Here is a 13,894-nt window from a genome sequence, read left to right on the forward strand (position 1 = left end):
TCGTTTTTGTTGAGTTCTTCGTCTGCGTCCTCTAGTCATTACAGGCTCGCGAAAGTGAAAAAAAAGGAAAAAAATATATAGCCCCCAACAACAATAACAACACTAACTTTTTTTTATTGTTGTTTCCTTTTTTTGTGCCCTTGTGCTGTCTCCTTTGCTGTAAAAAAACAACAACAACAAAAAAAAACTAACCACAACCACAGCAACAAACACCACAACAATATAATGTAAAAGGAGTAAAGGAGAGAAAAAGCATAATCATATCCAAAACCTTTATCATTCATTACGTATTATTTATCATGAATAGCATTAATGGCATTATTAAAATTACTATTACAAACAAGTTATTAAAAACATCTCATCATCACCAGGTATCACAATATTATTCAACTCTAACATAAATAACATAAAAAAAGCTACACCTGTGAACATCTAACCTCATCTTTAATTAAACTACTCGTCGATACACTAAACACTAAACACAATAATAATAATAACATACAAAAATACTTAACGTACATAAATAGGGTTACGGTCTATAAAAACTACACATACTTTCTTTGACCTTATACTTAAATCGTCTATAGTCTACACTTCATACTCTCGAAGAAGGGTTGGGCGCCATCTCATTGGTATCAAGTTCCACAATATCGTATACGACACAGCTCAGGGCGGGAACAAGGCCTGAAAGGATGGGGCTCCGGCCGGCTTGGGGGATGAACGCACGTGACGTCATAACCTTGCAATTTTAAGGGGGGCTGAACCATTATATTAGAAAACATTGCAATTATAAGAGGAAACTGAATTATCAAAGCGTGTAGCTCCCTATTTTAACATCTTGACAGATAGGGGCAATGATATCAATGTATTTTTACCATAATATAAGTGTTTTGACGGATAAGAATAATGATAAGCATGCATATTTACTATTATAATCAAATTTCAACGTATATGGACAATGATAACTGCATTTTTACCATTATATTCACATTTTGACGGATAGTGACAATGCTAACATTGGATTTTTACTATTATAATGACATTTCGATAAATATAGACGTTGACAACTATTCATTTTTACTATTATACAAATATTTCAAAGATCAGGGATAGCGTCAACTGCATTTTTTGAATTGTAATAATAGTTTCGATGGATGGAGACTGATAAGTAAGAATTTTTACCAATACAATGCTTATAAGGCTTTCTAATTCACGTTTCTATATCAAGCCAAAACCCAAGCCGGACGAAGAACCTGTCAACTCTTTAGGCCTTGAACGATACAAAATTAAATTACTCCTACTGATGATGGTGTTGATGATGCTGATGATGATGACAGTGAATGAATGAGTTGATGGTGAGAGAAATACATGTTTGAAAATGGTTCGTGAATCGTAGGAAGCCGTAATGACATTGCTTTAATATCCATCCTATAGAGAAGTAAATGTTGATAAAACTGATAAAAAATAAATAAAGCCTAAAAAAGGAGGTAAGATGAATTAGATGGAAAGAGCACAAGAGCTAAACATGATAAAAGATAGATAACACACACACACACACACACACACACACACACACACACACACACACACACACGCACACAGCAAAAAAGAAGTTAAAACATAATAGATTAAAAAAAAAAGGAGAGGCTCTAAACATGAAGATAATGATAAGAGTAATGATGTAGTAATTATTATGAAATAAGAACTAAAAACGGATGATTAGATAAGAACTAAAAGCTGTTACCGTAATAATTAAAAGATTAACAACAGAAATGACATAAACATAATAATAATGATAATGATGTGATGATTATGACGATTAAATATAACGAAAATTAGTGCTAATCACGCAACAACTTCGTCTCCTCCTCCTCCTACTGTATGAGTTAATTAAAAGATCAAACTTACAATATACTAATGGGTGCCTTTCTTTAAGTTTAAACCAACGCCTTCATTTGCAAACTGTAATGCGGAGCGCCAGAAGCCCACCACTACAGCTTGCAAAATTGTCAAGAAAAACAACAACAACAACAACACAATCCAATCGTTGTTGTTTTTCACACGGACTTGCAAAATAAAACAAAAACAAATAAACACACAAAAAAAGAAGATTATTGGAGATATTTCTGGTAGTTTTAAAATGGTGAATTCTCTCAAAGTTGTCAAGAAAAACAACAACAACAACACAATCCAATCTTTTTTTTTCACACGGACTTGCAAAATAAAACAAACAAATAAACACAAAAAAAGATTATTGGAGATACTTTTGTTAGTTTTAAAATGGTGAATTCTCTCAAAGTAGAGTTGTAGAATTGGAGAGTTTGGCAACCTTAATCACAGGCGTCATAGTGTTAACAAATGCGCCGCGCGAAATTCAAATTGATGATGATATAATAGTTTTTTTTATGGTCTATGTACTTCTTCGAGATCCTGACGATACCTAAAGCACACACACACAAAAAAAAAAAAAAAACAATCATAGCATCAATTTGAATGCCGCATGTCCTGCCTACGACTTGAACTCTTTCAAGAGAAGGGTATCTGGACACCTCTCCTCCCGAAATTGACCTCTCTTTCGGCCACCTCTTTGGATTCTTTTTGTGAGCAGCGAGTTGCGGGCTTTTTTTTTTTATTAGTGTTTACTTTTTTGTGTGCCCTTGAACTGTCTCCTTTGTTGTAAAAAAAAAAAAAAAAAAAAAAAAAAAAAAACTCGGTAACAACATGGCCCCTGTGATGGTGGCGGCCAGGCTCTCCTATCCCATGGCTCTGGTTTTAGGCAAGAGTTCTAGAGGGCGACACTTGTACTTATCGATCCTCCTGTGTGGAGTTAATTATAGGTTTTCCATTTTATCAAGTCACTCTGTGCGTGCATGACTGATTCAAGCAGCTGTGCAGACACTTCACCTATCTCTCTCTCTCTCTCTCTCTCTCTCTCTCTCTCTCTCTCTCTCTCTCTCTCTCTCTCTCTCTCTCTCTCTCTCAGTACATTTTCTCATCATATCTCTCTCTCTCTCTCTCTCTCTCTCTCTCTCTCTCTCTCTCTCTCTCTCTTTTGTTTTAACTCTTTGCACACGACCAATGAGGTAAAAATGTAGGTCGCGGTGTCCTTGCCATCCTATTTGACAGCGTCGCATGGTCCACGCTGCCACAACGTGTAGGGATGTATACAAACTCTTTCTTTTGTCCTCAGAAAACGAATCTTTCTTTGAATTATATGGTCTCATCACATAATTAAATCGCAGAGGTAGTGTTAGTATTTCCATGTGATGTTTTATGAGCCTAGCGACAGTATGGCAAGGGCTCTGCGTCGTGAATGTCAAAAACACTTGTGGGAACCTGACTAATCTTCTTCATTGCCTTGGGATATAATTTGCTGTGAAAACCGAAAGCGTTGGAGAATACAGTTGAGAAAATGGAACCACTAAGTAAACAAGTGCTGCCCTCTATAAAAAAAATACACTATGGAAGACTAAAACAAAACAACCTTATTCAGCGCCTTTCAGAGACACAAACAATCAAACAAACCAATATATAAATGTCTTAACTAAACAATAATAAACGTATAGATAAATTTTCCCATCAGATGTGTTGTCCGCTATCGTTTCCGTGCATGTGTGTGTGTGTGTGTGTGTGTGTGTGTGTGTGTGTGTTCGTTGCCTTTCTCACACGGCGGTTCCTTCACTAGCAGGATGCATCTAATTATTTCTACGTGTACATTTTGAGCAAACTTTTTTATATCGGGATTAAAAGTAAAGGTAAAGTTGGAGGCACACTATCGCTGCGCATGGCCTCCGTGTGCATCTCCGTCACACTGGAGGAGCGAAAATTATGATGTCTTAGGAGTGGTTTTGTCTGTGTGTGGGTGTTGTACGAGAGAGAGAGAGAGAGAGAGAGAGAGAGAGAGAGAGAGAGAGAGAGAGAGAGAGAGAGAGAGAGAGAGAGAGAGAGAGAGAGAGAGAGAGAGAGAGAGAGAGAGTAGAAAGATAAAATAAAAATCATAATATAGATAATCACTGTGGCGCCAGGAACAGCATGGCGGATGGGAGGAGGAGGAGATGATGATTAAGCAAATAATAACAACATATGAATTAAGGAATGCGACTCGTTAGAATAGTATACGTAGTAGTAGTAGTAGTAGTAGTAGTAGTAGAAAAGTGGTAAAAATGAGAAAATTAGCTAGAATCTGTGTGTGTGTGTGTGTGTGTGTGTGTGTGTGTGTGTGTGTGTGTGTTTCATTATAACTACACAAAACCACCTATTAATTATTTTCTCCAACACGAGGGGATAAAGAGATAGAGGAAAGAGGAGAGGGAGAGGAAGAGAGAGAGAAGAGAGAAGAGACATAGATAGAGTAAAGGAGGAGAGAGGAAGGAAGAGGAGCAAAAGAGAGGGAGGGAGGGGGAGGGGGGGAGGGGGAGATAAGGAAGGAAAATGGAACGGAGTGCAACATGAGGTGAGAGAGGGCGAAGGTTGAACGCAGAGGAGAGGGGGAGAGGGGAGGAGGAGGTGGGGAGCTAAAGAGGGAAGGGGAGGATAGTAACTGAAGGGGAAGGGATGGAAGGGGGATTGAGATGGGAAAGGTTAGAATGGGTGAAAGTGAGGGGACGGATGTCATGGAAGGGAAGGGGAAGAGGGAGGGAAGGAGAATAGAAGGGGGAGGTAAGGAAGAACAGAAGAGAGAGGAAGAGGAGAGGAAGAGGGAGAGAAATAGAATGGAAGGGGGAAGTAAGGGAAGGGAGACAAGAGAGAGAGAGAGAGAGAGAGAGAGAGAGAGAGAGAGAGAGAGAGAGAGAGAGAGAGAGAGAGAGAGAGAGAGAGAGAGAGAGAGAGAGAGAGAGAGACATAGATAAAGATAAAGGAGGAGGGAGGAAGGAAGAGGAGAAAAAGATAGGAGAAAGGGGAAGGGGAGGAAGAGAAGGAGAAAGGGAGACAGCAACTAAATGGGGAAGAGGTAAGGGGAATGGGGAGGGTAAGGGAGACAGTCAAAGGGAAGGGAATGTGGAAGGAAGGGGAATAAGGGAATGGGTAAACTGAGAGGCAAGAGGGGAGGGGAAGGGAGGAAAGGGAAGGGGAGGGTAGATGACCTAGAGGAGGAGGGGGTTAACTAGTGGATGGGGAAGGGGAGGGGAGATGACCTAGAGAAGGGGGGGTTAACTAGTGGATGGGGAAGGGGAGGGGAGATGACCAAGAGGAGGAGGGGGTTAACTAGTGGATGGGGAAGGGGAGGGGAGATGACCAAGAGGAGGAGGGGGTTAACTAGTGGATGGGGAAGGGGAGGGGGGATTGACCACGTGAGAGAGTTGATAGATAGGGAAGAGGAAAGGAGAGGGACAGGTTGGGGATGGGGTGGTGGTGGGGGGTGTTGAAAAAGGGGAAGGAAGGGGATAGAACTAGATTGGAAGGGGGGAGGGGAAGTGGAGAGGGTGTGGTTGGAGTTTGTGGTAGGGTGTGTGGTAGGGTTAGTTCTAGCAATACAGGGCGTAGGGGGGCGGGGGGGGTGGGCGCTCATGACCTTGTACTATACGTGTAAGCCTTGTACTTTGACCTGCCTCGGCGCAGCACAACACCAGTCACCGTCGCGGCGCGCACGTGTTGCCGCTTATCAACACCCGCGTCACCTTCCCTTCGCTCCTCGGGCTGGGGTGTCGGACCCTCCTTCATCACAGCTCCCGCTCGTCAGGGTGTGTGCTTCACTTGCCTTCGCTATTTTTATCCTTTTCCGGCTTCTTTTCGTTTTCCTCTTTTTGTTTGATTTATATTTTTCGCCACTGCTTCGTTGACTCCTTTCCCTGGACGCTCCTTGAACTTCCAGCGTGTTTATCCTGAGGGAATGGACGAAGGTCGAGTATTGGGCCATGCCAGGCCACCAGCGGGCCGCGGCAGCCAGGGGAGGGCCACAGCCGTCACACAGCACGGGCCACAATGGCCACGGAAGAAAACGGCAGCCATGGACACACGGCCACTGCCTTCACTCGGCACGGCGCCACAGCAGCCACACACGGCAACAGCCTTCACACGGCGCGGCGCCACAACAGCCACTGCCTTCACATGGCGCGGCGCCACAACAGCCACACACGGCAACAGCCTTCACACGGCGCGGCGCCACAACAGCCACACACGGCCACTGGCTTCACATGGCGCGGCGCCACACCAGCCACACACGGCAACAGCCTTCACACGGCATGGCGCCACACCAGCCACACACGGCAACAGCCTTCACACGGCATGGCGCCACACCAGCCACACACGGCAACAGCCTTCACATGGCGCGGCGCCACAGCAGACACACACGGCCACAGCAGCTACGCCATAGCTGATATGGAGGGCCACAGCTGGTGCCGCGGCAGCCAGTTGGTGCGGTGTTCACACAGCCTATGGCCACGCCAGTCTCACAGCCAGGAAGGGCCGCAGCCCCCGCACAGCACAGGGCCACAGTGGCCCACAAGGGCCATGGCCGTCACTCAGCCGCTAGCTCCGGGGGGTGGGCGGCGGCGGGCAGGGCGTGCAGGTGATGTGGCGCAGGTGGCGGGGGCGGCGGGGGCTCCCCGGCGGAGTGGGTGACGCCCCTGTGCAGGTGCGGGGAGGGCGGCGAGGGCGAAGGTGAGGGCGGCGTGCACTGTGGCGGCGGCGTGGTGTGGGAGGCGCGGCGAGGGGGCGCCGCGTCATGCAGGAGGTGCAGGAAGCGGCGCAGCAACGGCACCGGCAGGATGCGGCGCGCCTCGGCCAGGGTGGCGGGGTCCTCGCAGCTGGCCAGGCGGGACAACAGCCGCCCCACCTCCTCCAGGCCGACGGCTGCCCCGGGCGGCTGTGCCGGGGGCGTAAGGGGGCTGTGTGTGTGGGGGACGGGCGCGGGTGGACTGTGCACCCCTTGTGTGTGTGAGGGTGGCGTGACGGGGCCTTGGGCGGGCCTGACGGGGGTGGTAATGCCAGCGTCGCGCGTCCGCCGGCCGCGCCGCGCCGCCGCGCACACCAGCTGGATGCGGTCAGTCAGCATGGCGCGGGAGGTGCCCAGGACCAGGCGCGGCTCGCGGGGCGTCAGGTCCACGGTCCGCAGCACGTCCACCAGCTGGCGCGCCTCCTTCTGGCTGGTGAGCAGCGTGGCCAGGCGCCGCGCACCCTCCCGCGGCCCGTGGGTGGTGGCCAGGTAGCGGGACAGCAGCCCCAGGTAGTGGTGGCGCGCCTCCTCCACGGGGCTCGGCGCCTCCAGCCCGGCCTCAGGGTAGAACAGCGACATGACCTGCATCAGGATGCTCACCGTCTGGTCGTCCAGCACTTCGCGGTACGTCGTGTAGAACTTCATCACGTGCACGAACTGCTGGTGCGTCAGCAACTGCCGCGCGGCGCTCACAGACATCATGGAGGCGCTGTCTCCGATGCTCTGGGACGGCCCGCCGCCGCTGCCGCCGCCGTCACGTTGCGTCCAGCGATAGGTGAAGTCCGAGATGTCGATGTGTAGGGCGCCCATGTAGTAGGTGCTCATGGCCACCGCCACGTGCAGCAGCCTCGCCCGGTCCGCCGCCGCCACGGTGCCGTAGCGCGGCGTCCTCTGGAGAAATTTGGCGCGCCGCTCGATGAAGGCCGTGTACAGCCTCCCCACCTCCTCCAGGCGGGGCATGCGCTCGTCCTGCAGTGTGGGCAATGTGTCCTCTTTGTCCGTGTACGACACCTCCAGCTGCCGGAGCTCCGCCCGGTCCTCGGGGGTGAGGGAGTCCCGGGGCAGGGCGGCGCCCGGTGGCGGGGCGGGGCGAGGACCGCCGCCCCTGCCTCCCAGTAGGGCATCAGGCCGCCGGGTATTGGTGCGCTCGGGGGGCGTCCAGGTGGGGGCAGCGCCCGGCCACCGGGGCACCCTTGTGGGTGGCGGCGCCAAATCCTGCGGGGCCAGCACGGCGGGGGGCCGCGTGAAGGGGGCGTGGTGCCCCAGCATGGGGCTGAGTGTAGAGGAGGGGGGCGGCGCCGTGTGTCCCGGCAGCCGCCTGTGTCTGGGGGCGGGGTCGAAGCTGGGCGTGGGAGAGGGTGCGCGGGGGGCGTCAGCACCAACCAACTCGTGGCTCAGCCCGAGGGCGGCGTGGAGCTGAAGGGTGCTGGAGGAGCTCGTGTGCCGGGGGGCCGCGGGATCCTGGGCCAGCGGGGGGCTGCAGGACTCCAGCAGGAAGGGCGGCGGGGCGCAGGCCGCGGTGTGGGGCGGGGCGGCGGCGATGCGGACTGCGGAAGGTAGCTGGTGCGCCTCGCCGCCCGTGGGGGAGCGCCTGCTGTCCTCTCTGAGGCGCGGGGCGGGGGCCGCCGCGGCGCCGCAGGGCAGCCGCCAGCAGCCTGCGAGGTAGGGGGCGCCGTGCAGAGTCCTGGCGTGGGTGTGGGCGTGGCGGGATAGGCGGCGGAAGAGGCCCAGCGCTGGGGCGTGGGCCAGGCCTGGGTCCTCGTCGCGGCTGGCCAGGGACACCTCCATGCCGGCGCGGAGACACCCCGCGAACCTGTGCGGGGACATGGACCATCACACGCTTATATGGGGAGGGCAATCACTCAACGGAGGCATACCACGTGGGCGCGTTGCCTCCCCCACCCTACATCGCCAACCCAACCACGAGGGTCCCTCCGGGCAAGTCTCCCTGAAGGGCCCCTTCCCGCCCTAACTACCTCACGACTCGACCTGCCCCAGGCACGAGCTTCGTGGTGGCGGAGGTGATAGGTGTGAGGGCTTAGGCCAGGTTACAGTGGTGTGTTGCTGGAGGGGCGGGTATATGAAGACTGTGTATGAAGACTGTTGTGATGGTTCGAGGGTGGTGGTGGTGGTGGTAAGGTCGTTTTGAGGTCAGTGGTGGTGATGGTGGTGATGGCGCTGTCACCCTCACCACCACCATTAGTTATGTAGCATCTGTAGCGATGTCACCGTTGTGTGTGTCTAATGAGGGGGCCGCTGGTGTGTCAGGGGGAGGAGGAGGAGGAGGAGGAGGAGGAGGAGGAGGAGGAGGAGGAGGAGGAAAGAAAGTTGATGAAAAGGATACAGAGGAACTTAAGAGATGCTGCAGATGAATGAAGTAGAGGAGGAGGAGGAGGAAAAAGTGAAGGAAAAAGTAGGAGAAAAAGACGACGAGAAGGAGGAAGAGGAGAAGGAGGAGGAAGAATATAATTGAAGGACAACAAAGAAGAGAATGAGGAGGAGGGAGAGAAGAGTAGAAAGAGGAGAATGAGGAGGAGGAGATTAAAAAGAATAAAAGCAAGAGGGGGAGGGGGAGGAGGAGGAGGTGGAGGAGGAAGAGAGGAGGAGGAAGAGGAGAATATTGTAATGCAGAGGAGATTGTATTTGAGTTGTGGTGATTGTCAAGTAATGAATGATATGCAGCCTCTCTCTCTCTCTCTCTCTCTCTCTCTCTCGTTTGCGTTGAAATGAGTAAAAAGGAAAGGAAAAAAGTAAAGAAACTGACGAAAACTAATAAAATAATAATGATAATAATAATAATAATAATAATAATAATAATAATAATAATAAGTTGAGATGATGACAAGTAAACCTGAGACCGTTTTCTTTGGTGTGAGTTGCGCAGGTAGAAAACAAGATGGCGGAGAAGTATACCACGGAGGAAATGGTGGTGAGTCTTGTTGTTGTTGCTGTTGCTAATATTATTGTTATTGTTATTATCATTGTTTATATTATATTTACTATTGTTGTAGTTATCATTTTTATCATCATCGTTATTATTACTGTTATTACTGTACAAAGCAGTGGTTCTCAATCTTTTTTCAGTGATGGCACCCTGAACTTATATAAACCCTTTTGTGGCACCCTGAACTTATATAAACCCTTTTGTGGCACCCTGAACTTATTAAACCCTTTTGTGGCACCCTGAACTTATATAAACCCTTTTGTGGCACCCTGAACTTATATAAACCCTTTTGTGGCACCCTGAACTTATATAAACCCTTTTGTGGCACCCCTTTTTCACCCCCCCCCCCTCCTCACATGAATTAACTTCTTATACGTAATTGTACCTGTTTAAATTACTTTAATTAATGAATTAAAATTATTATCTATACTCAAACCAAAATTACCATACGGTACAGTACATGCCCAAACATGGAACTCATCAGTAGAATTAGATAAACTTAAGAGTTATAAATGCAGACTAACATAAAAAGAAGAAAAAAAGGCATGATTCAAAATTCATGATGATCTTGTGGCACTCCTAGGCACTGTCCGTGGCACCCAGTTTGAGAACCTCTGGTATATAGTTTTATTGTTATTATTATTTTTCTATTATTATTATTATTATTATTATTATTATTATTATTATTATTATTATTATTATTATTTTCACTATTTGTTACGATTACTTGTACTATAGTAAAAGTAGTAGTAATAGTAGTAACAATAGTAGTAGTAGTAGTAGAAGTATAATAGTAGTAGTAGTGGTGGTGGTGGTGGCGGTGGTGGTGGTGGTGGTGGTTTTGGAGGTCTTTGCCGCCGTTGTCGAGAAAGATGACATCCGTGTGTCGGTTCACTAACATGGAAGAGAAAAATCATGGCAAGAGTTATTACAAGGACAGGGGAAACGAACCATCCCATAAGCCCTCCGTCACCACCACACACACAAAAACAAAAAACAAAAAAACTTCCCTCCCTATATATACACATCCCCATCCCAAACCTTATACCCCATGCCCATCACCTCACGCCCTCACTCCCCTTCCCTTCTTACCTGTCTTTAACTGGCTGTTCGTCCTCCCACACCTGGGCAATGCCTCAGGTGCCTGGCTCGTTACTGACTGGCCTTTCCTCTCTCTCTCTCTCTCTCTCTCTCTCTCTCTCTCTCTCTGTCTCTCTCTCTCTCTCTCCCTCCCGCAGTGCTATCTCTCCTTATCATAACTGGATATATTCAAGCCGTCATTCAGGGAGGGGAGGGAGAGAGAAAAGGGAGGGGGGAGAAAAGGAGGGGGTAGGGGAGAGAAAAGGAGGGGGGGGGGACGGGGTACAGTATAAGTGCTTGAGTACTGAGAGAGAGAGAGAGAGAGAGAGAGAGAGAGAGAGAGAGAGAGAGAGAGAGAGAGAGAGAGTGTGTGTGTGTGTGTGTGTGTGTGTGTGTGTGTAGATGCTTACGGTAGAAAGGGGGAGATAAACGCTGCATTCCTACACACACACACACACACACACACACACACACACATTGTTAACATACCTAAACCTACACATATCCATTCATACACACCCACACGCACACAAGCATACCGACACACCCTTTGCAAACACACACACACACACACACACACACACACACACACACACACACACACACACACACACACACACTCACCTACAAGCCTGGCAATCCCTTCTGTTCTGTAAGGTAATAACACATCGCCCTCCTCCTCCTCCTCCTCCTCCTCCTTCTGTGCCTCCGTCGGTTCTTCTAATGCACGCAAAGGCCAGGAAGTTGCCCCCCGTCACGGCTCTCCTGAAGAAGGCTTTGCAGGAGTCACACGCGCGGCCCCCGAAGTGTAGAGACCGGGCCACGTCACCACATACGCCACACACCTGTTGATTAGAGAATGCAGGTGTGTGAGAGAGAGGGTAGCAGGAGTGTTAGGAAGATGGGAATTGTAAATGTATGTAACTGTAAACTGATCAGGACACATCTCCTCCCGAAATTGACCTCTCTTTCGGCCACCTCATTTGATTATTTTTATAGGAGCAGCGAGTAGCGGGCTTTTTTTTTTTATTATTGTTTCCTTATTTTGTGCCCTTGTGCTGTCTCCTTTGTTGTGGAAAAAAAGGTGTAGAAGGTGTAGCAAGAGCATTAGACTTGGGAAAGGCCCCTACACATGTCACACACCTGCTGATTAGAGAAGACAGGTATGTGAGAGAGGGTGGCACCGTGGCAGTAGGTATTAGGAAGAGGGGGAGCTGTAGAAAGTGTTATAGATTGTTAGGAACGGAAAACGCCTCTATATGAAGTGCACACCTATTGATTAATGAGTACAGGTGTGTGTGAGTGTGCAGGTGTGTTATGAAGATGGAGTAGGTGTGACAGGTGTGTGTTAGGAAGAAGAGGAACTGTAGGTGTACATAAGAACATAGGAGTCTGCAAGAGGTCGGTAGGCCTGTACGAGGCAGCTCCTCTGAACCTAAGCTCCCGTGTATCTAACCCCACTTAATATCGCTGTCCATGAATTTATCTAATCTATTTTTGAATGTGACAATTGTATTGGCAGTCACCACATGACTGCTAAGCCTATTCCACTCATCCACCACCCTGTTTGTAAACCAATTTTTGCCTATGTCCCTGTTGAATCTGAATTTATCCAGTTTAAACACATTACTTCGTGTCCTACCCGGTTCTCTTACCAACAAAACCTTATGAATGTCTCCCTTATGAATGTACGTATGAGTGTACGGTACTATGAGTGTTAGGATTGGGAAACGCTTCTATGCACATGCCCCACATACCTGTTGATTAGAGAGTACAGGTGTGTGTGTGAGAGGTACAAGATGTGTTAGAAAGAGATTAGAAGGCGTAGGCAGAAAAAAAGAATACTTGAGAGGGGGATGTGCAACCGAATTGGCAAAAAAAAAAAAAAGGAAAATAAATGAAAAAGTTGATTGGAAGTAAAGCAATTCAGAATATAAAGAATAATATTAACACAGTATGGAGAGTAAGGCAGAAAAAAAAGAAAAGGAGGGGAGAGAAAAGATAGATCGTGAAAGGAGGAAACTGCCGGAGGAGGAGGAGGAGGAGGAATACGTAGAGGAGGAGGCAGACAGGAGGAGGAAAAATACCGGTTAAAAGGGGAGAGGAAAACTTACCTGGAGAGAAAAAAAAGAGGTGGAGAGATATAGAGAAAAAAATGAGAAGAGAAAAAATAGAGAAATTAAAACTTGTAAAGAAGAAAAAGAAAACAATATACACAAAACAACTCACCTTTTTCTTCCTTTTCATTTCCTCTTCCCAAGTTTCCTCGAAGGTGGGGGTGAGGCAGTAGGGGGTGGGGGAAGGGGAGGCAGGGGGGGTGCGACGGTGGGGGGAGGGGGTGGGGTAGAGGGAGGGGGCAGTGGGGGACGGGGAGTGGAGGTAGGAGCGTGGTGAGGGGGGCAGGGAACGAATAGGTGGGGGGGTAGGGGCTGGGGAGCGTTTGGAAGGGGGGGAGGGGGGTGATAAGGGTGGGGGGTGGATGGGGATGAGGGGGGGGATTGAGCCTAGTGATTTGGGGTTGTGCTTTTTGGGTCTAGAGTGCGCTGGAGGAGGTTGGGGAGTGAGGGGGTGGTGGAGGGAGGTGGGGAAGGATGAGGATAAGGCTGGGGAAGGGGGGAGAATGGTGTCAATCTCCCCATCTTGCGTCCTTTGAAGAATATGTCGAATTTTCTCCTTTCTCCTCTTTCTCTTCCTTTCCCGCCCTTCCACCCGCTTCTCTTCCTCCTCCTTCGCCTTCTCATCTTTCCTCTTCTCCTCTTCCTCCTGTGGCTGTTGGGGGCTGTGGGGGTGGAGTTCGCCCTTCAGGAGGATTTGGTGGGCGTGGGTGAAGAGGTCATCCCCCGCAGAAGAGGAATAGCACTGTCTTGCATCTTGATCCCTATCCGAAGTCCGCGCCGTAATCTTGCCTTCGGACGCCATTGAGTGTGCTTGTGCTTGCCCGTTTTCTTCTTCCCTTCACCCCGCGAGATTATTTACAGAAAACGGTCGTATTATTTCTTTTATTATTCGTATGGGCATTTTTCTATCCCTTGGTCCAGCACTTTCTTCCTGTGCGGCGTGCAAATCCATCTTTCCATCCTTTTGTTTAGATGCATGAAGACTAATTTTGTTTTCTTGATTTACTTTTTATAATTGTTTACACTGCTTCCCGTTTTTTTTCTCTTCCCGTTTTCTTTCTTTTCCGTTTATACGAAGAACTATACACGAGGTTGCCG

At 48.9% G+C, this 13,894-nt stretch overlaps 1 protein-coding gene across 1 annotated transcript; it reads right to left on the reverse strand.

The window, feature by feature from the left end:
• Positions 1 to 258: 258 nt before the first annotated feature.
• Positions 259 to 13,598, reverse strand: LOC127005279 (uncharacterized). Its single transcript, XM_050874074.1, has 5 exons — positions 13,586 to 13,598; positions 12,909 to 13,108; positions 11,304 to 11,524; positions 5,136 to 8,468; positions 259 to 5,084 (listed from the first exon to the last, which is right to left on the reverse strand). Exons 1-4 carry the CDS (start codon positions 13,596 to 13,598, stop codon positions 6,458 to 6,460), a joined length of 2,445 nt encoding a protein of 814 aa, XP_050730031.1. The 3' UTR covers positions 259 to 5,084; positions 5,136 to 6,457.
• Positions 13,599 to 13,894: the final 296 nt, after the last annotated feature.

This window comes from Eriocheir sinensis, chromosome 29 (assembly GCF_024679095.1).
Source record: "Eriocheir sinensis breed Jianghai 21 chromosome 29, ASM2467909v1, whole genome shotgun sequence".
In the NCBI taxonomy this organism is placed as follows: domain Eukaryota; kingdom Metazoa; phylum Arthropoda; class Malacostraca; order Decapoda; family Varunidae; genus Eriocheir; species Eriocheir sinensis.